The sequence below is a fragment of the Triturus cristatus genome, chromosome 7, assembly GCF_964204655.1.
Source record: "Triturus cristatus chromosome 7, aTriCri1.1, whole genome shotgun sequence".
Taxonomy (NCBI): Eukaryota; Metazoa; Chordata; class Amphibia; order Caudata; family Salamandridae; genus Triturus; species Triturus cristatus.
In genome coordinates this window covers 1,415,651,342-1,415,678,492 of record NC_140590.1, presented here as the reverse complement: position 1 = coordinate 1,415,678,492, position 27,151 = coordinate 1,415,651,342, and the positions used below count along the sequence as shown (strand labels likewise).

General features: G+C 45.0%; 1 protein-coding gene across 1 annotated transcript in view; it reads left to right on the top strand.

Moving 5' to 3' along the window:
* LOC146812132 (uncharacterized) overlaps positions 1-19,259 on the top strand; it is a 139,735-nt gene extending 120,476 nt beyond the window's left edge. Inside the window, exon 3 of the mRNA XM_085615137.1 lies at positions 19,034-19,259. Within this exon, the coding sequence (XP_085471263.1) occupies positions 19,034-19,259 (226 nt within the window). The remainder of the gene's footprint in view (positions 1-19,033) is intronic.
* The last annotated feature ends 7,892 nt before the right edge of the window (positions 19,260-27,151 follow it).

The window sequence follows — 27,151 nt, the reverse complement described above, 5'->3', positions numbered from 1 at the left end:
GTGCATACAGACAACATATGGAGTCAAACGCCAGTTAGAGCAGGATATCCATGTACAAGAGAGGAAGTTAGGTAAATTAGAAGCAGAACTCCCAATATCCCCACAGCTAATGGGGGAGTGGGGTGCGGCACACACAGAATTGTTTGAATCCTGGCACCAGGTAGAACATTTTACATATTCAGCATTTCGGCAACGCCTACTCATAGAGGGAGTTAAATCCGGGGTGATGCTTGCCCGGCTTGTACGTAGCGAGACAGCCAGTGTGCCGATACTGCAGATGCAGGATAACAGTGGAAAGGTAGTGCATAGCCAAATGGCAATCCTTGAGGTACTAGCTCAACATCTGAAAAAACTCTACAAGAAGCTGCATTCCCCACCACAGGAAATGATAAGGCAAATTTTTGCCTCAATAGAGTAACCACACCTAGATCAAGCCTAGGAGACAGTGCTTGAAGCAACGATCACTAAAGAGGAATTAATGGTGGCCGGGCAAACGCCTTAAAAGAGGCAAGAGTCTGGGAAACAGTTTCCAGGCTGAATTCTATCAACGGTTTGCCGCACTAATGCTAGACCGCCTATTGGAAGTATACAATGAGGCCTTAGCACTACAATCTTTACCAACTTCTATGAGGGAGGCAGTGGTAATCATGATACCTAAGCCTGATAGAGACCCCCTGCTGCCGAGCTAATATAGACCGATCTCGTTGTTGAATCTAGATGGGAAACTACTGAGTGGGATCCTGGCGACCAGACTCCTGCTGCACATGCCCTATGTGATCCACACGGACCAGGCAGGATTTATACCCAAACGAAGTACCATGTATAATTTACGACGCGTGACACATGAATGGCACTACCCAAGTCTTGAGGGAGGCGACGATGCTTTGGCATTATTAAATATAGAACAAGCCTCTGATTCGGTGGACTGGCCCTTTATGTGGTCTGTCCTACAGCGGATGGGAGTGGAACAAGGATTTCTTTAATGGGCACGATTACTTTATATGGACCATCACGCTCGGGTCCGTTCAGGAGGCCTGATGTCAAAGGCCTTTACGCTGGAGAGAGGCACCAGGCAGGGTGCCCATTGTTGCCACTAATACTTGTGATAGCCATGGAACTGTTGGCAGTAACCTGGCGGGATCGGTTGAGTACTTGGGGAATACAACTGGGAGCTACCAAACATGTGATTTCCCTTTATGCCGATGATACACTAGTCTATGCTCGGCAACCGGAACAGTCTATACCCATTTTGCTCAAGATACTACAACAGTTTGGAGAAGTATCTGGTCTCTGAACGAATCAGGGGAAATCCAAACTGGTTCCGGTGGGAAGATTAGCAAAACTCCCAGGAGATAGACTTGCGGAGGTGGGACTCCCCGAGGCGACCACAGACCTTAAATATTTGGGGATTAGACTGGCCCATACAGCTGCCTTACACACGGAGCTCAATGTAGGGAGGGTGGTAGAGGGAATCTTTTGGCGAGAACTGCCTCTGTCTCTTATGGGCAAGATCGGTATAACAAAAATACTTTTCCTGCCACGCTGCCTATACATGCTGCAACACCTGGGAGCAGCCTTTTCCCATGTTTAAAAGATTCATTGTATAAAATATAAGCATCATAAAATGACAAGAAGCTGAAAATCAACTAAGGCACATACTGTAAACGTCCCCTGTGTAGGTAATCACACTTAAATGTGGAAATGTACCTTTGTTGTGATAGATGGATTGGTCACTTGTAGACTTACTATATGGGTGTCCTCTAGGGAATTGATGAGCCTGTCCACTCCCCACCAGATCAGTATAAAATGTCCTACTTTTTCACATAATAAACTGGCCCTAATGTATTCCTTTTCTTTTTCACTTCCTGGGTGAGGGTCTAAAGCATTTTACCTTACTGCATAGGCTCTTCCCCATTAGGAGTTGCTTCTGATATTTGTACTGATGGAGCATTGAAAATATGTCACAGACAGCCTCTTTTCTCAGATTTATGGTGTCTTTTAATGCACTGGTTGTAGTAGGCTGACATGCAACTAAGGCTTCTTTTAGCTCTTCTCTTAAGCCATAATAAAATGCTTGACTGGTAGCATTATCACTCCAGGTAGCCTTTACATTCAACTGCTGCAAGTTGCTAATATAACAATGCTAGCTCATCATTGTATTGTTGAAGTGTAGGAACTGGCGTGTCTGCTGCCAGTGTGGGTTGCACCTTGCCAAAGCTATAAATAGAATGAGAAAGGAGATGATCATAATTCAATATCCATAGGCTTGGGTTCAGAATAAGGGGTGTCACCCAAGCCATAGAGTTTTTGGTTAGGCAGGATAAATGCAACATCATTTTACAGTATGATTTGAAAAATTCTCAGGTGTTGACATAATGTGAACTTGCTGTGAAGTCAATGTCCCAGTCTAAGAGTTAGCTGTGGGTGCAAGCTTATTAATACAATCACAAAAGTATGCCTCTCCATCCATATTGCATTGGATCATAACAAACACTTGAGCCACAGACTGAAGGGAATTCTCTGATGTGTCATGAGGTTGTGAACTAGGAGACTATCAGAATTATAAAATTACAGAGTGAACACAACAATAGACTTGGTTATCCCGTAACCCTGCCTGGAATGAAATGGCAATACTCCTAAGCTGGTGTTTTGGGAATAAAGGGGCGGGGTAGCGTGAAGGCAAGAGACACAAGATCCTGTCTCTGTAGTTGGTAGAGTACTCTACCTCATCTGGTAAGTAGATGGCAGGTTACAGGTAAAATTATACCAGTCTCTAGGCAAGAGTATGCTGTAACAAGTTCCAAAACCCATCAAGATAAGGGCATGGAATCCAGGGAAACCCAGAGACTTGAGGTTCTGTAACTCAGGATTGAAGCTGGAACACACCTACAGAGCAGCAAGACATATAACTAACAGAACAAAACTATGCGAAGAAACAGGAAAGGGGAGAAAAAGAAAACTGCATCACAAACTCACAGAAGTGAGGTTGTAACAAAGCATTGCCAGGCAAAGATATATTGAACAACTGCCTTTTGTTCTGATTCTGATTACCATGCTCTGGAAGTCCATCAGTTTGATCTGGAAGTCCTGCCCAGTGATCTCTGATGGGGCAGATGCCACAGACCTGTTCTTTCCAATATCCAGACTTCTGATCGTCTTGTTCTAAAAACAATGCAAGTGTGATGTGCCACTAAATGGATGGCATTTGTAGTGTACTGGGATGTTGTTGCTTTAACTGTAGTGGTAACATATGTAACCCAATGTTCCTTGCATTATCCGGAGCCTGAAACCTGACCAACTAATGAATGCAGATGAAGCTCTGCCATTTGTAAACATGAGATTCCCCATCTTCCAACTGGGGCAGGGTTACTATGAGTTTGGGAGGCCAAACTCTAAATGACCCACTCTGACCCGTTAAGTAATTTGTCAAAATTTGCTTGCTTTCTTCAGTCCATTAAAATGAGAAGCTGCATTTTGTCTAACCTCCATTCCATGAAAAACAAACTGAGAAATCTCCCACATAGATAATTAGGATAAATAAGTGTCACATGGTTTAATATTCACCACACTGATCCATAGAAGTTTGAAGAATTGTAGGATTGTGAGTGACATTAATGATTGTTATATGGAACAAGCAACTGGCAGATATGAAAGTTGAGCTTCCTCACTATATTGATCTACTTGAGGAGTCACTCCATTGGCCCCTAAAGTATTAGTATTCATTTATTTCCTGTTACGTAAGACACCTTTAAAAGCATACAAGTAATGGAAGACAAAATAGCATTTCATTAGGCTCATACAGTGCCCCAGGAACCAATTTCAGAGCAAAATGAAGAAAAACAGTATGGATGCAAAAAGAAGCAATAATATGTTCATATCAAAACTGACACTTACTGGAATCTTTCAAATTAATAGTAATTTTTTGAAAAGCAATTGCACTAAGATTTCTTATAAGGCTTGGTGGTATGCTGTTTGCCATAGTCACAGATTGGACACCACCTTTGTTTATCTTTTATGTATGGCAATGAAGCGCTCGGACCTATGGTCACCAGTTACTCTGTATATCGATATTTGTGCCAAAAGATTTTCCAATCTTCTGCCATCCCAGCAAGAAGTATCGAAACCAGATTGATCCTCTAATGTGTTCCAATTAGGTTTTCTATACTCTAATGATATACACATCATATTTAGTTATTTGATTTCATTCTCCTCCTATGTTAAATCCAATTCATAAGATTTTATTGTAACAGGTTTATATTGTGATGAATTGTTACCATTCTAATATTACATGCAGTTTGTAGACATCTTACCTTTCGTCAATAAAACTTCTTTGAACTTAAAAAACTGACACTTACTACAGTACACTTCGGATTCATACAGGTAGACTCTTTGAAGCCTCAGCAGGTGATGCTGCCAGGTAAGCCACAAGTTGACCTTATCTTTCAACCAGGACTGGACCTTATTATGAAGAACCTCCCAAGGTGCCCAGTAGTGAGGCTTATGCAGGTTTGTGATGATAATATTCCACTGGTCTTGGAGTAGAGTTTACATTTTATGGCCTTCTGCTGTTGGTATGTGTTTCTTGGCCTTCACGATGTTATCATGGTTATTACTTATTTTAAAATGCCATGCATGAAACTAAGGAGCAGGTTTACTGAAGTTTCATGCAATGAAGGGCAGCAGGCAAAGTTGCTGCGCTATGCTGTGTGAAACGAACAGGGCAGAAATATACCATATATACTAAGATATGATGCACTTCTGCTCCCTCCTTGCACTGGAGTCCTTCAGGCTGTCTAGCTGCAAGGTGCCTGCATCCTGCACACAAAGAATCCTATTTCCTTTTTTCTGTGTGTGATTCAGAAAAAATAAAGACATTTATTCTTGTTATGCCTGGGTGTGGGAGGTGCACCATTTTAGCGCAACCCTAGGTTTACTAACATTAGTAAATCAGGTATTGAGTCAAAAAGTGCATTAGTGGATGCATGGGAACGACCATGCTCCACTCATGGAACATCTCCATGAAGTGAAGTAACACAAGACACCATTTTGTACTGCCTTGCATTAATCTGTAGGTACTAAACCACGCAAAGCACCGCAAAGTGGTTTTGCGTGTCTTTAGTAAATCCCAGATAAGGACTTGTGTTGCTTGAATTAATTAAAGCATTTTTCTGGGACTTTAATCTTAACAGACAATGATTGGGGTCCAGACTCTTTGGTTTGCGGATCTTTGTCTGTACTTGTATGCGTTAGTTGCATCTCTGTCAGGCAGCCTACTACTTATTTATCTGTATCGTAAATTAAGGGATCAGAAACAAAGCAGAGGGATATGAGATAGTTGAAAAAAATCTTACCTGTGAGGACAGTCACATTCAACTGAAATTCTGATAACTGATTGCTGCATGTTACTCCACCGCAGTAACAGTGATACCTCAAGCCAGAGAACTGATGAAAAAAAGCCTGTCCCAAAGTGTAAGATGCATGGCAATTGCTCCTTTACCACACCCTCTCTTTTCATTAAAACACTACTTATTTTTGATCCCCGTGCCACTTCTATCATGCACCTCATGTCACTGACTATGTATCATTTTTTTAGCAATTCATTTTAAAAAACAAATTTAAGAAAGCCAGCAGGGGCGTGGCTTAGTGCCCGAGACACATGGCGGTGTCCGGGTAGGGCTCTCTGGTGCGACCTGGCGGCACCGTATCCCCTGTTCTTCAAATGAGGGCAGAATGTCATTTATGATTATCGGAAGACCTGCTGACTCCCGCGCGGGCCTTTTCGTCCCCGTGTTGTAGCGGAATTTGTTTGAATTTACTGAAGTAAGTCCCTGTGTAGTGGCGATGCGTTTTCGCGGCCACCATTTTGTTTTTTGCCGATTTTTGCACTGAGGAGTTTCTCACAGAGACGGACTTAATTTTGAACTGTTACCTGTGCTTGATATGCTCAACTGAATGTTCTCTTGCTCGATCTCCCATGACTTTCACTACCAGGTGCTGTCTTTTTTAACTTCAGCCAAATATACAGTTATTTGAGGAGAAGCACTCACGGCCGCCATTTTGTAGCATATCCCTGTCTCTGTGGCTGCAGTGCAGTTTTTTCTTTTTCCCTTTACATTTCGATGCTTCCACTTCGCATTTGGATATAATGTGCCTCATCCTTTTCCAGGAATGCTTCCATCTGCTTATTGCTGACCCAACACCCGCTGGATATGACGTTAAAGTTGGATATTTTTTTATTTTTTTTTTGTCCTCATCTCACCATATAGCACTTGCAATAAATAGCAGTAAGCCGTCCTTTGGATCTGAACTCCCCCAGGCCTCTGCATTTTGCCATAGCTATAGGCCTACCCAGGCCAACTTCTTTGTGAAGCTAGGTGTAATCATAGGACCTGGGGGTACTAAATCAGTCTCAAGTCTCTACCCCAAATTACGAGTGGTGACCAAATGCTAAGTTCCGTACCATCCAAATGTCCAAGATCTAATCGGGCTGCCCTAAATGTAGAACTCAACCATTTCTCGTAAAGGGGGGGTGATGGATCCTTCCATAATTTACAGATCTCCCTTCTGGCAATAAGAATTAGATACATAATCAAGCCTTTTTCTGCTACAGACATCCAGTTCATCAAGTCATTATTAATGCCAAAAATTGCTAAAGGAAGGTCCAAATCAATCTTAACCTTGAAGATAGTATTAAGTGCGCATTCCACTTTCTGCCAAAAAGCTCTTAGTCTCCCACATTCGAAAAAAATATGCAGATCATCAGCAGGGGAGAAGTCACATCTTGGGCAACTTGAGGGTGTGAGGGGAGCAAACTTGGCTATTTTCGTGGGGGTGTAGTATAATCTGTTAACAACATAGAAATGGTTCTTTTTTAATGAGGCTGATTTAACACACTTATATAGTATTAGGAGCGAAGGTTCATATAGCTCTACAGGAGCATTATCCAGAGCTGACATATTCCAAACCGTCTGTTGTGGGGGTAGCTCAGCCACATCGATTTCCAGAAGCCTTTTATACCATAGACCTGCCTCTTTTTTTATAAGATTTGTATTTTGAAGAAGGAACTCTATTTCCCAATTACCACCTATATGTTCTCTCTCTCTCCCGGCGAATCAGGAAACCAATTGGAGGTATTTGAATTTTGAAAATGAACTACCTATCCGGGACCTTAGCACCTCCCATGGATGGACTCCTTCTGAGGAAATGAGATCTGTCCAGAACAAAATACCGGCGTCTTTTATAGGCTTCGCAAGGCTGTCCTCCAGACAAGCAGGCAAGCCGGGGGAATCCCATATAGGAGTAAACTCTGAATAATAACAGCTCCCCCATGTTCCCCTGATTTTATACCACCCATTCAGGGCTGTTTTTAATACCTTCAAGCGGACCTTTTTAAAAAACCTTGGAGCTCCAAATTTATATAAGAAACCCTCTCCTCCACCTTCGAAAATAGCCATTTCCTTCGAAATCAACCCCCAATTGGAATCCCCCGGGGAGGTGAGTAGCACCCGGGTGTTTTTAAATTGAAACGAAAGGGAATACCATAGCAGGTCCGGAAGGGCAAGGCCTCCCTTCAGAAGTTGGATATTTGATCAGAGCTGTTTTCCTTCTGGGCTGCGTCCTTTGCGGCCAGATCTTGCGCCTGTGCTGATTTCTATGGGCAGAATACGAGGTACTCTTTTCAGACAGCTCACGACCAAGCATACTTTTGTCAAAAATTCAACCGTTTTTGCTGCCTTTTCCAAGCTAGAGGATTCTTTGTTGTCTCCATCTCCGACAAATTTGATCCTTCTCCCCCACCAGCTCCCTCTGGGAAATCCATCACCAAACGCCTAAAACAAAACCCTCCTTCTCCACCTAAAACAATTTCACCTGTTTCCATGGAGACATTGTTGGAGGAGATTCAGGCCCTGTGACCCTTTATGGAGAAACGAACAACAAACTGCAAATTCTTACTGATACTTGGTCTCAACTCGACTTAAATTACAGCCGTTGAGCACAACATGTCTTCTTTCCAAGATACCGCTACTAATGTATCTCAACTTCAATCTCAAGTATCTACACTCCAGCACCAAGTGGAGGACCTTGAAAATCGTAATAGACGCAATAATCTGCGTATTTATGGTCTGGTGGAGGGGTCGGAGGGATCAGATCCTCCTGCCTTCTTTTAAACTTTTTTGCCCAAGATTCTTCACATGCCAGAAGGCACTGCCCTCAACATTCAATGAGCCCACAGACTAGGACGTCTTCCCTCGACTTCTTCATCCTCACAGAGACCAAGAGGGGTTATCTTGTACTTCTTGGAATATACGGATTTACTGAAGGTTTTGTCAGCGGTTAAATCTTCTCAGCGCGTTACTTGGTCTGGCTCAACTCTGTTTTTTGCACAAGATTATGCCAAGTCTACTGCTAACAGACGTAAGGCTTTCCTCGGCATGAGATCTACTCTCTGCTCAATGGGTGCACGCTATGGGCTCTTTCATCCCTGCTTATTTAAGGTCACGTTTAATAACAAGACAACAACCTATGAAGACCCGTTGCAATTGCAGAGCTTCATAAATTTTCACAAGACGGATGCTATGGATGCTTCTGGATCTTCATCCTCAAACATTACTTGATTTTCTTGTGGATTCTTCATTTACTATTTTCTCCATTTCTCATTTATGTGTAATCTATTGTTTCTCTCAGATTCGATAGTTGTACAGCTTTCACCCGATACTTCTATGTATTGATCACTATGGTATTTTTCAGGATTTGCATTTTTTCGCTATTCATTATATTGTTAATTTTATTGTGCTTATCCTATTTTTACTTCCGCAAATATCTTATCTTTTTGGTGTGTCGCCCTCGGTCCTCCAATTGGTCTGTCCTGGATGTGCCGTTTGTGTCGTGTGGCCTCACCCCTCCCCCTTGTCTTCCTGAATCATCTTCGTGTAAGTATGTTTTTTGTTCATCTGTTCCTTCTTTGTCCTTCCTGTTGTCTTACACCATTGTTCCTCTCTTCCTCTTTTTCCTTTCCCTTCCTTTTCTTTTTCCTTGCGCTTTTTGTGTTTTATTCTCTCTTTTCTCTCTCTTTCTTCTTTGCCTACTTGCAAAATTATATTTTTTGTTCACTGCTCTTTTCTCCTATTGAGTTTATTAATGTTATTGTTGTTAATTTTTTCCTTTCTTATCTTCTTGTTGGTATACTCCTGAGTTCTCATTTATTTACTAATTTTAATCCCATGATTGTTTACTATATTGTATGTTTATGGTTTAATGATTTGTCTTATATCAAGTCAAATTCAGAGTTGTCACATGGAATATTAAGGGATTGAACAATCCTATTAAAAGACAACGAGTATTGTCACATTTAGCTAGATTAAAAACTGATGTTGCTTTTCTCCAAGAATCCCACTTATCTGATGCTGAAGCGTCTAAATTAAAGAAATGTTGGGTGGGTAATGTGTTTTCTTCCCCAGCTTTGGGAAAGAAGAATGGTGTTCTCGTTTTATCCTATAAAAAGTTTAATGTCTCTGTTACTTCTCAAGAAACGGATTCTGAAGGTCGTTGGGTTATTGTCAAACTACTTATCGATAAAATACCATTGGTTTTCTTTAATGTTTATGCTCCAGTTTCTGTTGATAATGTTTTTTGGTTACACATTTCTGATAAGTTACTATCATTTGATGATGAGTATATTATTTTTGGTGCTGACTGTAATTAAATTTATGACCCCATTTTGGATAGAAATTCCCCAGTCCGATTTGTAAATAATAAAATGCACTCACAATTTACTTCCACTATTCATCAAAAGTCTCTAGTTGACATATGGAGACTATGCCATCCCGATCTTTGAGAATATAGCTTTTTCTCCCCTCCTCACAAATCACAATCTCGTATTTACTATCTCTTTTTAAGTAAATCTCTAACGAAACATGTACTTCACTCTGAAATAGGCTCCATTTTAATTTCGGACCATGCCCCGGTTTTTGTTGATTTTCACCTCGTCCCTTATAGCCCGTCTGTCGGACGTTGGCGATTCAATAATTCATTACTTGTAGATCCTAATTTTTCTAGCCAATTCAGTTCTTTCGCTTCTAAATTCTTCACTATAAACACAATCAGTGATTCTTCTCTTGCTATGATCTGGGATTCTTTCAAGGCTGCGGCGAGAGGCTTTATTATCAATTTTGTGTCCCAGAAGAAAAGAAGTTTCGAGAAACACTCGGCTCATTTGCTTGCTCAAATTAAAAAACTGGAATATGCTTATTATCATTCTTATTCTGAAATTGCCTTGAAGGAACTTATTACCGCTAAGATTACCTTTAATAAATCGTCCACAGAAGCAGCCTCTTCTTATCTTCTGAAGAGTAGCGCTCGTTATTACGGGGGTCGGAACAGAATGGGGAAATTATTGGCTAATTTCCTAAAAACACTTCGAGACAGAGTTAGGATAGACTCTTTGACTAATTCTAATGGTGATACTCTTCTCAAAAACGAAGATATCTTAACTGAATTTGTTTCCTTCTATAAAAATCTTTATACTCCTGAGTCTCAGCCACTTCACTCTGATCTACTTTCTTATTTTCACTCTATTAATCCCCCCTCTTCACAACATATTGATTTTGATCCGCTACAAGTAAACATCACGTTAGCAGAAATTTCCCATGCGGTTTCGGTTTTAAAAAGCTCCTTCTCCCACAACTTCTTCTTCTATTTACCTCCTTTATAGAGAGTGGTTCATCTCCAGGCACCTTTCAGGACGCTATGATTTGCTTAATTCCTAAGGAAGGTAAGGACCATTCTTATTGCAAGAATTATCGCCCTATTTCTTTAGTTAACACAGATTACAAGACTTTTGCTAAAATTCTTGCCCTGCGTATTGATCCTGTCTTGCCCGAGCTTCTTGGACCGGAGCAGTCGGGCTTTGTAAAAGGTTGTTTATCCTCTGATAATTCTAGAGTCTTTTTCAATATTCTTAGTAAGGCCTCCTCCATAGATTACCCTCTTGCTGCAATAGCAATAGACGATGAAAAGCTTTTGACAGGATTGGTTGGGATTTTATGTTCCATGCTCTAAAATGGATAGGGTTTCCTTCTAAATTAATTTCCTTGATTTCTCTATTATATTCTGGCCCCAAAGCAGCTATTTTTGCTAATGGTAAGGTTTCCGAGTATTTTTCTCTTTCTAGAGGTGTTCGTCAGGGCTGCCCCCTATCAATCAATCAATCAATCACAATAATTTGTAAAGTGCGCTACTCACCCGTAAGGGTCTCAAGGCGCTGCGGGGGGGGTCGCTACTGCTCGAACAGCCAGGTCTTTTTTGTTGTTTCCTGAAGGAGAGGTGATCCTGGGTCAGCCGTAGGTGAGTGGGGAGGGAGTTCCATGTCTTGGCTGCCAGGTAGGAGAAGGATCTTCCTCCGACGGTGGATTTCCAAATTCTAGGGACAGAGGCGAGGGCGAGGCTGGCGGATCGGAGCTGGCGGGTGGGTGTGTGGAAAGTGAGGCGGCTGTTGAGGTACTTCGGACCCATGTCGTGGAGAGCCTTGTGTGCGTGGGTGAGAAGTCTGAACGTGATCCTCTTGTTGACGGTGAGCCAGTGCAGGTCTCTCAGGTGGGCAGAGATGTGGCTGTGGCGCGGGATGTCTAGGATGAGTCGTGCCGAGGCGTTCTGGATGCGCTGGAGTCTTTTCTGGAGTTTGGCTGTGGTTCCAGCGTAGAGGGCGTTCCGGTAGTCCAGACGGCTGGTTATGAGGGCCTCGGTGACCATCTTCCTGGTTTCGGTGGGGAACCATCGGAAGATCTTTCGGAGCATGCGCAGGGTGTTGAAGCAGGATGATGAGACTGCGTTCACTTGGTTGGTCATCGTGAGGGAGGAGTCCAGAATGACCCCTAGGTTGCGTGCATTGTCCGTTGGTTTGGGTGTGCTGCCCAGGGCAGGGGGCCACCAGGAGTCATCCCAGGCAGAGGGGGATGGCCCGAGGATGAGGACTTCCGTCTTGTCTGAGTTCAGTTTCAGACGGCTGATCTTCATCCATTCCGCAACGTCTTTCATTCCTTCCTGGAGGTTGGCTTTGGCGGTGGCGGGGTCGTTGGTGAGGGAGAGGATCAGCTGGGTGTCGTCGGCGTAGGAGATGATGTTGAGGTTGTGTTGGCAGGCGATGGCTGCGAGGGGGCTCATGTAGACGTTGAAGAGGGTGGGGCTGAGTGAAGATCCTTGCATGACGCCACAGATGACTTCGGTAGCCGCGGACCGGAACGGGGGGAGGCGGACTCTCTGGGTTCTTCCGGTGAGGAATGAGATGATCCACTCCAGGGCCGCTCCTTGGATTCCGGTGTTGCTGAGGCGCTGTATCAGGGTGCGGTGGCAGACAGTGTCGAAGGCTGCTGAGAGGTCCAGGAGGATGAGGGCAGCCGTTTCCCCGTTGTCGAGCAGGGACCTGATGTCGTCGGTGGCTGCGATGAGGGCGGTCTCGGTGCTGTGGTTTGCTCGGAACCCGGACTGTGAGGGGTCGAGGGATCTGTTGGTCTCGAGGAAGGCTGAGAGTTGTCTGTTGACGGTCTTCTCGATGACTTTGGCTGGAAAGGGAAGGAGCGAGATGGGGCGGAAGTTCTTGAGGTCTGTGGGGTCCGCGGTGGGATTCTTCAGGAGGGCCCTCAGCTCGGCATGTTTCCAGCTCTCCGGGAAGGTGGCGGATGCAAAGGAACTGTTGATGATGTTCCGGAGTTGGGGTGCGATGGTGGAGTTGGCTTTGTTGAAGATGTGGTGTGGGCAGGGGTCGGTGGGGGAGCCGGAGTGGATGGTGTTCATCAGGTGGGTGGTGTCTTCGGTGCTGACAGGGGTCCAGGTGCAGAGGGTGGTGTTTGGGGGCGCTGGTTCGGTGGTTGGGTGCGTGGTCTGTGCACCGAAGCTGTTGTGAATGTCGGCCATCTTGTGGTGGAAGAACAAGACGAGAGAGTCGCAGAGGTCTTGTGAGGGAGTGATGTCGGTGTTGCATGCGCTGGGATTCAAGAGGTCCTTGACGATGTTGAAGAGCTCCTTGCTGTTGTGGGTGTTGTTGTCCAGTCTTTCTTTGAATGCTGTCTTCTTGGTGCTTCGGATCAGCTGGTGGTGTTCGCGGGTGGCGTTCTTGAGTGCTGTCATGTTTTCTGTTGTCTGGTCGAGGCGCCAGGCTTTCTCGAGGGTGCGGCAGGTTTTCTTGGAGTTTTTGAGGTCGATGGTAAACCACGAGGCTCTCCTGCTGCCGGGTTTGCTGGGAGGATTCTTCAGTGGTGCGAGTTCGTCGGCACAGTCGGTGAGCCACTGTGTGAGGTTGCGGGCTGCTTCGTTGGGGTCTGTCGTGTTCGTGGGCGGGTTCTGGCTGAGGGAGGTGGTGAGCTGGTCGGCGGTGATCTTGCTCCAGCTTCGGCGGGGAACCTGTTGCGGGTGGTGGTGGGTCGTGGTTCTCCTGAAGTTGAAGTGGACGCAGCTGTGGTCTGTCCAGTGTAGTCCGGTGGAGTGGCTGAAGGAGATGTGCTTGCTGGAGGAGAATACGGGGTCAAGCGTGTGTCCGGTGTAGTGGGTGGGGGTGTTCACCAGTTGCTTGAGTCCGAGGTTGGCGAGGTTGTCCAGCAGGGCGGTGGTGTTGCAGTCCTTGTTGTTCTCCAGGTGGAAGTCGAGGTCCCCCAGGAGGATGTAGTCTGTGGAGGTGAGGGCGTGTGGGCTGACACAGTCTGCGATGGCTTCGCTGAATTGTGTGCGTGGTCCCAGAGGTCTGCAGATGAGGGTGCCTCTGAGGGTGGTCTTGGGGTCGGTGTGTATCTGGAAGGGAAGGTGCTCGGCAGCGGTGAGGGTGTCGTCGAAGTTGGTCGTAATGCGGATGGTGTTCTTGTGGGCGATGGCGATGCCTCCTCCGGTCTGGTTGGCTCGGTCCCTCCGGGTGATCTTGTAGCCCTCCGGGATGGCTATGGCGATGTCGGGGGCTGAGGAGGCGTTCATCCAGGTTTCCGTGAGGAAGGCGACGTCTGGTGAGGTTGTGTCGAGGAGGTTCCAGAGCTCCAGGGCGTGCCTGTGGACGGAGCGGGTGTTGAGTAGGATGCACTTGAGGTGGTTGTTGTTGGTGGTCGGCTTGACGGGTGCGGTGCAGGTCTGGAGGCAGGTGAATCGGCAGGCTTGGCAGGTGAAGGGTCCGTGGGTGAGCTTCGGGGTGGCTCGGTAGCAGGCAGGGTTCTGGCCGGTGTTGAGTGCGTGGAGGGTTGCGGCGTTGTAGGTCCGTCGGGTGCACTGGCATCGTCGAGGACCAGGGGTTCTGCTGCTGGGCGCGGTCCAGGCGCGGACGGGCGTAGACGGGCTTGCCTTTGGCGCGCCTTTGGCGCACAATCGGCGCGCCTGCTGCATGTGAATGCTGCGCGTACATGCGGACTCTGCCATAAATGGAGAGAGGGAGGGAGGAGAGAGGGAGGGGCAGCTGGGAGGCGGGAGCGGGGTGGCGACTAGGAGGGGAGAGGGTACAGAAGAGAAAAGGGGGACGGGGCCGCGGGGGAGCAGCGGCAAGGAGCGGAGAGCGGGGAAAAAAACAGCGGGAAACAGGCGGCAGAATAAGCGCAAAAAATTAGAAAGTACAGGGGCACAGTGGGCGAACAAAATAAGGCACAGAGCAGAATACAACACACAATAAGGCACAGAGCAGAATGAATAAAATACAACCAAGAGGCACCTAGGCCCTGGGGGCAGCGGCGAACAGGCGGCAAGAGCAGGGGGGACCGGCGCACTCAGGCAGAAGCCATGCGACGGGAGGAGCGACCGGCTCTGACGAGGTCAGGTCAGGTCAGGTCACCTATCCCCCCTATTATTTGTCGTCGCGCTAGAACCCTTTCTCACTAAAATTAGGCAGGATTCTCAAATTACGGGTTTCCATCTGGACACCCAACAAATCAAAATGTCGGTATATGCAGATGATATTCTTTTATACTGTTCCAATCCAGACATTTTTCTTCCCCCTTTTCTCTCTCAAGTGGATGCGTTTTCGAAACTCTCAGGGTATCGTCTAACTCGAGATAAGTGTGAAGTTTTGCCCCTTAATGTCTTGCGTCTTAAACACTATTTTACTCAAACTGGTTTTTCCTGGCAATCTTGAAAAATAAAATATTTAGGACTATTGTTTTCCCCAACTATTTCAGAGACTTTAAAACAGAATTTTGATTATATCACTAAGAAGTTAAATGATTCAATTACTAAATGGCACCCGCTTTTTCTCTCTTGGTGGGGTAGACTAGACACTATTAAGATGATGCTTGTTCCCATTATTTTATACCCTCTTTCAATGATTCCTGTGCATATCCCGGGCTATTATTTTAAAAGAATTGATCGCATTTTATTAAAATTTCTTTGGAAGGGCAAATCCTCTTGAATAGCCTTATCTACTCTTAAAAAAGACAAACTTTACGGTGGCCTTCAATTTCCTGATTTTAAATCTTACCATTATGCGTTCTCTCTAAAACAAGCCTCTCTCTGGCTTTCTTCTGAATCTCCTACATATCCTCCGGTTTGGCTACTCATAGAAAAATCCTTCGCTTCCCCCTTTGATCTTGGAGAATCCCTTGCTTTCTCTGCTAACACCTCCTCTTTACGGTCTCCTGTCATTTCTCATACACGTAAGATTTTAACTCCTCTTCTCCCATCTTCTTATCCTTCGCTTATTTCACTTTCTCAACAGCCTATTTGGCACAACAAATTGTTACGCATTAAGAATCGTGCTTTCTATTGGAAATCATGGCATTCCAAAGGGTTAGTATGGATTTCTCAACTCTTGTCTGATAATAAACCCTTATCTTTTTCAGATCTTAAATCTAAATTTACTCTTCCTAATTCTTTCAAGAAACAGTATGATCATTTACTCCCTTCTCTCCGCCAATATCTTTCATTACTTTTACCTTCTCCTGATCTCCCTATAACGTGTTCTACATTATTCCCGTTACTAAATTCCTCCCCTACTGCATCCTCCCTTTACAACTGTCTATTATCTTCTTTAGCAAGGTGTAAAACGAAGACTGAATTGGCGTGGGAAAAGGAGTTATCGCAATGCTGGCCTGTTTCTGTTTGGGATAAATTATGGTTAAAGATTCATAAAACCTCACGAGCAGCCAATACTACTCAAACTCTTTATTTTGTATACCACCGTTCATTATACTCACCTGTAAATTTGGCTTCCTTTTCCTCTAACATTTCTTCAACATGCTGGTCCTGTCCATGCTTAAGGGCTGATTTAAAGCACATGATATTTGAATGCCCCAATATTGACAAATTTTGGCGTTTAGTTTGGTCTCAAATTAATAAAATATTTAACACTTAGGTGTCCTTTTCTCTTCCAAATATTTTTCTAGGCTCTTTATCTCCTTCTTGGCCTCAATCCCCACCACATTTTCAGCTAATTGATGTATTACTTGCTATTGCCTTACATTTAATCACCTCCAATTGGAAATATGCAGATAAAGTTACTTACAGAGCCTGGTGGAACGCCCTCTGCTTTCATCATAGACTTGATACTAATAACGTCACCCCTGTTTCATTAGCTATCAAACGAGATCTGTTATGGCTCCCTCTCACTACATATTTATCTGCCTCCGCCTCTTCAAATACTTTAATTCCTAATACTGTGAGAACACCAGATGATGTCCGTAAACCGCCATGATTTTGTCTCGTTGTCTTTTTGTTGAACAATCTAAAACTGTTTTATATATTCTACCGCGTAATTATATAACTGTATTTTTTCTCCTTTAGAGTTTTATTCACATGCAATACTCTACCTTCTTGTTATTTTTTGTTTTGAACTATTTCCAATGACATTTTATTGTCTCCAATCCTCCCCCCCCCTGACTCTTTATTTTAGGATACACTGTTTATTGTAATCAGTATATTTTTTTCCTTTTGTTGTATTTATCTTGATTATTTATTCCTTTTAATGGTTTTTGATTGTAATTGTACGATTCTTGTGGTTTCAATAAACTTAAACTTAAAAAAAGAGAGCCAGCAGCTGCAGAATGTTGCTGGGATGCTTGCTACTTTTCTCACAATTTGCCATCTGCCATGTTAGTAAGGTAAAATTTAGAATGGCATCATTACACGGATATATACTCCTATCATGATCAGGAGCGGCTCGTGTTAGGGAAAACAGGCAGGCCAGGTACATTGAGGGTGGATGGGGACGATGGAGAAAAATGAAGTATCGTGCTCTTTTGCTCCTCTCTGCTCCCAGACTGTCCTGCGGCCAATCCTGAGGCTGCTCTCATGCATGACAGCAGCTGCAGGATTGGCCTGTGGCCTGGGAACCTGTGCCTCCTCTCCCCAACCCAGCAATGCAGCTCAGGTTGGAGAGAGCTTCAGTGCGCATGACGGTTTGGCCAGCTGGAGAGGGCGACCAAACCGGCATGACCTCTGATAACAGTACTCACCACTCCCCTTCCAGTACTGTCAGCCCCCTGGCCCCGCCCCCAAGACTTGGCACAAGAAAAATAAAACGATAATAAAATGGGTTTTAAACCTGTTTTATTTTAAAGGTGCGAGCAAGGAGGGCGACGCTCCTCCACCATAGCGGAAGAGCCACCGCTGATCATGATGAACTTATATCAAGAGGCGCACATCCACATCAGCAGCTATTTTGGAAACTTTGTATTTAATAGAAAATCTATTGCAACAGCCCCAGTCATGCATGCACAAGCCTTTCATGCATGCGTTTTCATCTGAAATTTGGCTTGGACAGAAGAATTACAAAGTTTTAACTGTCCAACCGAAAGTGGGACGTATGTATTGAACTAGCACTCTATTTGTGTCTTTTTGTATAACCATTTAATTTTCCTTTGTGCCGCATTTTAAGATTACATTCTGTCCAGGCCAACCCACCAAGTAAATAAATAAAAGGCATTGCAAGTATGTGTGGTCAATCATTAAATTATAGTGTATTCAACTTTAACAATGCTAATTGATTTGTCACATGTCTTGCAAACAATGTTCACTTGAAAACGAATTACATCTCAGTGGCGTGGATGTTTGTCTTTTTCTGGGACGTGAATGGAATCTGTCTCAAGGTCTAGAACAGAAAATCATTAAATGTAATGGACAATTGATTTTTTTTTCCGAATTGGTTTCATATTTCTATGTTGCATTCAATATTAAGTTGTCAAAACGCTCCGTTGATGATGATTGCTATATACTGAATTGACTTTGAGATTTAATTTCCGTTATTCAAACCTTGGGCTATAGATATTACATGCATCCTTGAGCTCCCATTCTCCCTTTAGAAAAATGTCAAAAATAAATAAATACGTAAATAAATACATGAATAAATCTAGTAACACACATTACACAAGGGGCCAGATACACGACCATTTTGCATGCGCAAAATCGGTCACAAAATGATGTGCGCATGCAAAAATGGCCGCAGGCAATGTACGAAAGGCACTCGCAAATAACAAATACCAACATAGCGACTTGTAAATTGCGACTCACAAAATTAAATGTACTGTGCAGTCACAAATTGCGACTATGCGCAAATAGGCCAATTTGCGCACGCAATTTACCACTAACCAGAAACAGGTGGTAACCAGGCCCAACCTATAAGAACAGCCCCAGAATGCATCAGAAGCTTTTCCACAATGGCTGCCCTGTATGTGATAGCGAGGAGGCGGATATTGGCTGCCCAGCAGAGGAATAGGAGACAGGAGAGGATATCCAGAGTCAGGCTAATATTGCTGGATAAGACAGAGGTGGAGAGTTATGACCAGTACAGGCTGAGTAGCACTGTCATTCTAGACCTCGTAGACACCTTGAAGCCACAACTTGAGAGCAGAACTCTGCGCAGCAATGCAATTCCCACACATGTGCAGGTCTTGTGCTACCCCCACCTCTTGGCCACTGGTAGCTATCAGGATATCATTGCAGTGGCTGGTGGTGTGTCTCAGAGTGCGCTTTCACGTTTTTTCCATAATTTCCTATAGGCCATGCTATACCACATCCCTCAACACTTATACATGCCCAGGGATGATGAGAAAGTAAATCAAACAAAACTTGATTTTTACAGATTAACAAGGTTCCCACAGGTCATTGGGTGCATAGATGAGACCCATGTGCCCATATGTCCCCCATCCCGCATAGAATACATCTTCCATAATGGGGAAACCACTCATTACCTCAACATCAAAGTTTTCTGTGATGCAAAAAACATCATCACAGACCTGGTAGCAAAATTTCCTGGAAGCATCGAAGATGCATACATTTTCAGACACAGTGGCACATACCAAAGGTAAGAAAGCGGTGACTTTGCTGATGGATACCTCCTACGTAATGATATTACCAGTCCCCAGATAAATGCCTTTGCATTTGTATGTCAGTAAGTATGTCATCTCACCATCATATATCTCACAACAGGTGACAGTGCGTAAGGCCTGCGGCCATGGATCCTCAGGCCATACCTGTCTCCCAACAACAGACATGAAAGGTTGTACAACAGGGCACACAGGCGCACCCGGACTGTGATTGAGCGCACTTTTGGGATCATGAAATCGCTCATCAGGTGCCTACACAAGAGTGGCGGAGCTCTGCAGTATGCAGCAGAGACAGTCTGTAAAATCGTAGCAATTGTAGATTGCCCATGGATGTATCTAACACAGCTTTGGAGGATGAGGACCCAGGACCACCTGCCCTACATCAAAGGGATGGTAGCGTTGCAGCAGAAGGGAGAAGGCGCAGGGACCAGATTGCCAACAAGTATTTTTTAAGGTACGTACACATTATTTATCAACTCTCCTATACATAAGACACAACAAATTGTGACTGTCAATTGGTGCTTTATTGTGCAAGCATCCACAAAGAAACTAAGGACAACCTGTCCATCAGAAAATGTAGGCCTGAACTACAAAGTAACTCCATTGTGGCTACATCACCACAACATAAAAAGGATATGTGGCCAAAACATTGTGCAGTGACCCTACACAGATCATTTTTTGCCCCTCCGCCCAGCCTGGCCAGAGCAGCCACTTCCCAATCCAAGGTGCCGGCAGCTGCTATGGCACATCACAGGTGTCTCCGTAGGAGAGACACTACTGCGGCTTGACACCCCACTATCTGTGCCACTCATGGCACCTCCACCAAAAATCATATTTGTCTGCAATGTTTCCACTACTGCAGTGATCTTCTCCAGGCCCTGATCAACATCCCCACTGAAGTGGCCCATCTCCACCTGGAGTCCCAGGGTGAGCTTGCTGTGTTGGCTTGTTGCATGAGCAAGCCTACAAATAGCCCTTCTGAGAGTGTCTAATTTGTGGCCCCTGCTGCTCTCCATGAGCCTGAACTGCTCCCTTTCCTCTGCCCATTCTATGGCTAGGTCAGCAGATGTGTTTGTGAGGGCATCCAGTTTTGCTTCCAGTCGGGTCTGATTTTCTGTCAGTTTGTCAGTAATACTGCGGAAGCCCAGTGTCATCTTCACATTCATTTCCCTCTATGTCTTCTGTTGGAGGTGATGTATTTGCAACATCACCCGATCCAGGGCTCCAGACATCAGCTGACTAGCTGCTCCAGCAGAGGACAGACTTTGCAGCTGCAGCAGGGACTGCTGGGTTGGTCGTGACATCAGCACCCTGGTGGCCAGAGAGCATCGGGATGTTGGTGTCTGCTGTGAGGCTGGTGTGACACTGACTGTGCCCTCTGATGTTGTTGGTGCATCTGTTGCTGGTCCTTCTGAACAACTGGGTCTGCTTGTTTCTCCCACATCTTGCCCTTCCGCCATCTGGGCCAGCTCTGGGCTACACACAGTGTCATCAGCACTGTGCTCTCCTCCCAGTGGTGTGTCTATGTGCCAAAAGATGAACAAAGAAAATAAAATATGTGAGTCACTGTTTCAGTGGTGTTGCAATGTTTATTCATTTCTTAACTACACAGTATGTGTCACAAACTACATCTCCCATGATGCAACCTTAGTGTTGCTTGTTTGGTGGAAATGGATATTTGGTTGTGGGTGATTAGTATGCATACGCAGAACAGGCTTTAGTGGGTATTCACACATCACAAACACATTGTTCACTTACCAGGATTTGTTGCTGTCTGTGATGTGTCAAGGCTCCCTACGCCTACAAAAGCCGCCCTCTCCAGGGTACTTTCCACCATGGCATCAGCAGCTGAGCGTTCCGATGCAGTGGATGGCCCACCTCCAGTCCTTTGTGCCTCTAGCAGATGTGCTGCCACCCTCTCCTTGACCCTGGAGTGCAGAACGTACCAGCGCTTGTCATTTCATTTCATTAGTCTTTATTATCGATCATTTTCATCATAAAAAGACAATTACAAAATGAACATTTCATACAAGATTAAAATAGGTAAGAGAAAAAATATCTAAAACACAGATCAGCTAAAAATGAAGATGACCACAAACCTAAAAACTAATACCTCCTATTTCTAATAATCCAGGCCCAACCTAAGAATTTGGCCACTGCCACAACAATACATTCACTGGTGTCAAATCTTAGGATATTGAGTGCCTCAAGCCCTTGTCTAGTACCCAAAGTGCGACAAAGGGGTTTAAGCCATTTGGATCTAGGGGCTGCATAGGCCGGGCAAACAAAAAATATATGACCCACAGTTTCTGGACACTCAATACACCAACGACAAGAATCAGAGGTAACACCCTTCCATTTTTTAGTAAATGAGTTAGTGGGTAGGCTGCCGACCCTCACTTGATGATAAAGTTTCCTATCGAGGGGTCTAGTAATAGTGTCCCAATAGGCTTCTAAGAGAGGGACATTTTTCTCCACGAGGAACCTACCAGACAGAGACTCCACTGGGGCTAGGGTTAGTTGTTTTTGATTGACCATTGACCAATAAAGGTTTTTGAAAACTTTTTTGGGGGGGAAGGTGTTAGAAACTGGATCAGTCCAAAGCGTACTCAGACCCATGGAATCCAATAGTGAGCTGACTTGTTTAAACCACTGGATATTGCCAGCACCCAAGATAGCACGGACGTCCAGGAAAGCCTTTGCGTAAGGCCCTAGTTCCGGGACCGTCCATAGTCTCCTCCAAAAGGCCAATGGTTTAAACCTGGCGATGTCATCAAAAGAATGACAGCCAAGGTCAAGCAATAACGGTTTTACTGGGGTAGAACAAGGGAGACCCGTAAGAAGCCTAAAAAATTTATATTGGGCCTTGACCAGAGGGGAAAGATCTGAAAAACCCCAAAGTTCAGCACCATAAAGGATTGCTGAATTTATCCTGGCATTGTAAATTTTGATGGCGGGACCAATTGATTTCATCTGGGATTGTTTTTGTTCTTTTACCAAACACCCCGATAGTTGAGCAAATTTAAGGGATAAAACATCTATTTGTGGCTTCCAATTCAGCTTGTTTTCGAAAACAACCCCTAAATAAGTCATGACTTGGGCACGTTCGAGTGTGTCCTTATTCATGGTCACATTGCCAGTTGTGCATTTCCCTTTGCTAAAAACCATATATTTGGTTTTCGAAACATTGACTGACAGATCGAAATCAGAGCAGAAGTTGGTGAAAACATTCAAGGCTACCTGTAAGCCGGACAAAGTCTGTGATAGAAGAAGGGTGTCGTCGGCAAACATGAGGAGTGGGATTTTAATACCACCCAGCATGGGGGCGTCCGTAGGCATAGATAAAAAGTACTTAACAACACTGTTAATGAATAACAGAAACAGTGTCGGCGCCAGGTCGCATCCTTGCCTGACACCCCTGTTAACTTTAAACCTATCGGTAACCTGACCTTGATTCCCCCAACGTACTTGGGCGAAGTTGTTATCATGCAACCTGGTAACTAAATGAAGGAGGTCAGCAGGCATCCCTAACTCAGCTAAAACCGCCCAAAGTTTAGTCCTGTTGACTAAGTCGAAAGCTGACCGAAGGTCAACAAAAGCGGCGTACAGAGTACCGCCGCAAAGGTAAACCGTTTTCCAGACGATCAGTTGGAATTTGAACGCCTGGTCGATCGTGCTGGTGCAGGGTCTGAATCCGGCCTGCAGGGGCGAAATGGTATTCTCCTGCTCTATCCATATCAGGATTCTTGCCAGGATCATCCTAGCTGTGATTTTTTGGACCGAGTCAATTAAGCTAATCGGGCGGTAGTTCCCTGGACAGGAGCGATCACCCTTCTTAAAGATGGGCAGGATTTCAGCACCCATCCAGGATTCAGGAATGGCGGCCCCCTTAGCTATAGCGGTTGCCATGAGTGCGATGTATGGCACCCAATTTCCAAGATCGAATTTGAAAAGGTCCGCTGGGACACAGTCTATACCTGGGGCCTTTCCGCTAGGAACCCTAGAAAGAGCCAACTCAACCTCTTTACAGTCAAATTTGAAGTTCGAGAGGGGGAGCATTACCTGGGAAGATGGAAAAGCGATCACTTCATTCAGGTTCGGATCTGAGAACTGGCGTTCGAAATGGGACACCCAAATGTCAGGGGGAACATAATTTGAGGGGGTCTGTGAACACGGAGAATTGCCCCATTTCACAATTTGCCAAAACAGAGTCAGGTTCCTTTTTTTACTGGCAGCCAAAAGATCATCCCAATGAGCATTGTCCCAATCTTTTTTGGCCTTAACTTTGGCCAAACTGTAATGCTTCCTAGCAAAACGGATTTCTGCCTGATTTTTAGTTTTAATGGTAGATTTCAGCTTGCAGTAAGACTCACGACAAGCCTTGTTATACCCAGTGTTAGACTTAAGACTAATAGATTTCCTGGCCTTACAAGGCTTGGAAAAAAGGGACTTGAGGTCTAAAAATAACTTCTCGTGAATAGAGGTGGACTCGGCTACGACTTCCTCGTAACTCAAAAGAGATTGGAGGTCAGTCACCGCTCGAGAAACTTTGGAGCTAATCACGGAGAGAACTGCGCTGTCAAGGGCAACCTTGTCCCAACGGACTCTCCGTAGATTGTTGGTTAAATGGGCAGTGGCAGTAATAATCTCTATAGGTATGTTTGTGCGGGCTGAACACAGTGAAAAATTCAGGGCAAGAGGTTTGTGATCACTCTCTAGGCGATCCTGGATCGCCATATCACTTAATAGGTTCCAAAACTCAACTTTAATCAGGGCGTAGTCAATTCTGCTGCAACGTCGTCCATCGGAAAAAGTGACCTTACCAGTCTTATCCGAGGGAGTCCGACCATTTGCTGCCCTGAATCCACGCTCCATACACAGGGACATCCACTGGATGGCAGATTCGGTCCACTTCTTAATAGGTGGAAGGTCGAGTGGAGGGATATTCAGAATTGTATCCACTTCCGTTGTAAGTGAGTCCCAAGCAAAGAGCATCGGCTCAAAGCAGCAATTTAAATCGCCCACTATTACCACGTTAATACGTGGGTTGACAGTTTCCAGAAAACCATCCAATTGGAGAAAGGTATTAGTGCCTTTCCCACCGGGAAGGCCCCAGTTGTATACATTAATAATCAGGGTGTCGGGTTCGTTTTTATGTTGTAACTGAATGATCAAAATATCGGGGTTATCAATTGATAGCTCAGCAATTCTATAGGTTAAACTTTGTCTTACCCAGATACAGAGACCGCCCGAGGGGCGGCCCCTTGACCCACCAATAGCCACTTTTTAAAAGTTAACATATCCAGGGAGGTATATGGGATCCACAGCCCACGTTTCCTGAAAAACAAGAATATCGTGGGTGGTTACCCAGTCGGACCATTCCTCCATTGCTATTTTACTCCGTAAACCTGCGATGTTCCAGGAAACCATTTTGAGATTGGAGTGGCTAGTTAGGCCTGCCAGCTGGGGGACTAAAGATGGACCCGGGACAACGGGGTGGGTTTCGGTAATACCATCACCCCTACACACGGGATCAGGTAAGCTGGAGGCAGTTAGTAAAAATGGTGGACTGTTTGGGAGCAGAATAGGAATACGAGTCGCCGACTCTAAGGGGGGGAAATTAGGGTTAACAAAGTCTTTAGCCTGGGATATATCCCGGCAATCCAAAACTGGAGAGAGGAGATCGATGTTTCTACGGGACACATTAGAAAGGGCACAAGCAAAGGTGGAATGAGTGACACCCAAACCCCGATGGACCCCCCCACGCCCACCCCAACTACCCAACCCCGCACTGAGGGAACAATCAGGGCCAGCAGAGGTCGTGTGCGCGTAGCCCATAAAGGTTGGAGAAGTTGGCAGTCAATCAACCCCCTCCAAAGAATTCAAGGGTGCAAAAAGATTGAACAAGGGGAGATGAGAGACCAATGTTGGCGGACATCGAAAACCCCTAGTAACCCTTTCCCACCCAGTGGGCAATGTACCCGGTATATCGCAGGGGTCACGAGGGTAGAAATAGGACAGATCCACAGTAGATATACCAGATGCACTCAAAGTATTAGGCAAGGAACAAATATGGCTCACCACCATAGGATTACGAAAGTTAATAATTACACAATCACCCTCCACATTTTTGACCCTAGTACCCAACCAACTCACCCTACGTACAGTCAAGATTTCAGCGCTAGTTCTTGATGGCAATGGTCTATTATTATTTAACCAATTAATCGCTTTGTTCTTCAACTCAGTGTGTGACTCTGACTTTTCCTGAGGAAGCCTTGGAACTCCTACCAGAATGACAGTATAAGGTAAGGACTCTCTAGGAAGATTAATACATGGAAGGTTTGAAGTCGAGTCTACACCCAAGGAGGATGGCTGTCTAATAACATTGTTGCCCTTGCTTTTACTAGCAACAAGGTTTCTAGCTAGTTGGGTAGACGAAATAGCAGTGGTAGGTAAATGGGATACTACCACAGCTGGTTCATTTTGGGTGGGTGGAGGGGAGGAGACTTCAACCATGGGAGTGAAGCCATTTAGGGCTGGCCCCGTTTGAGCAGCAATGGGGGAATTTATTAAAGTCTTGGGGTCAGCACAGGGCATGATGATTTTCTCCAAATGAGACGTATTTATTAGCACCATACTCTCTAATTTCCCAATAGAGATGGAGAATTTCTTGACTCTCTCATGAAGGGGAAGGAAAAAAGACTTGAGCAATTGTTCCAAAAGTTCAGGAGAGCAGATAGGCTGGGGGTTGGTGTTAGGCAAAGTGTCAGGGCAGAGAGAAGACATGGAGCTCTCAGCGGCAGGGGTTATATAACAGGGTGGATGAGAAGGGAGGTCAGAACGAACATTTGCAAATTGGGGCTTATAGGAAACTTTGGTACGTTTACCCCTAGGGGGCGCTCCCGCACGCTTTCTTTTCCCGTTGATAGGCTTAAACTTATTTGCCAATGTCGGGGTGACTAACCGAGGCTGCACGGTGGAAGGCAAAGTGGGAATGACACTGGGGATTAAGGGTGAGCCACTGCCTTCAGAAATAGTAACAGTAACAGGGAAATCAACCGGTGGACTGTGTATAGCCTCACAGGTCACAGGGCAGGTATCAGCAAACCCGCTTGTCATCAGTGGACCTGTGTCCAACTCCAAGGGCATTGATGCGGTGCTGTATACGACACCAGATCTTTCTTTTGTCTGACTCTGGCACACGGTGTGAGGCACTCACGAATATCTCCTAATGGTGGTTGTAGTATTCCTCAGTTAGGATGTCCAGCTCCTTTTCTGCAAACTTCAGCTTCCTCAGCCTCTCCTTGGTACCCTTCTTGCTGACCTTGCTGCTCATGCTGTCAGTCATGCTCACACAGCAGTGTTGCACTGAGCTGCTGCACCTGGACATGTGCTTAGGATTTTGCTCAGGAGTATCCTTGGACACCACTTCCCGTTTTGGGGTCCTTCAGCTCAACGAGGAAGGGTTCTCCATGTATTTTTTCAAACTCGCAATTTGCGAGTGCAATTTTGGCCTGTTTCTACCACACTTGCAATTTGCGTATGCAAAAAGTGAATTTTAGCAGAGGTCACTATTTGCGTGTTTGTTGCGACTCACAAATAGACGGGAGCCAAAATTGCGTTGCAAGTCATTAGCGACTCGCAAACATGTGTTGTCTTCCCTTTGTATGTACCATTTTGCGATTCGCAATTTGCAAGTCGCAATTTCTCGCAGATTGCGAGTCGCAATTTTCAGTAGTCATACATCTGGCTGACACTGTCTTTATCTCCTGCATTTTCAGTGTTGGCGTCCATATAATGCATAGGTTTGAAGGGAATCAGCTCAACCTTCACAAGGTCATGTTATTTCTGTACATAGGCCACATGTACAGATG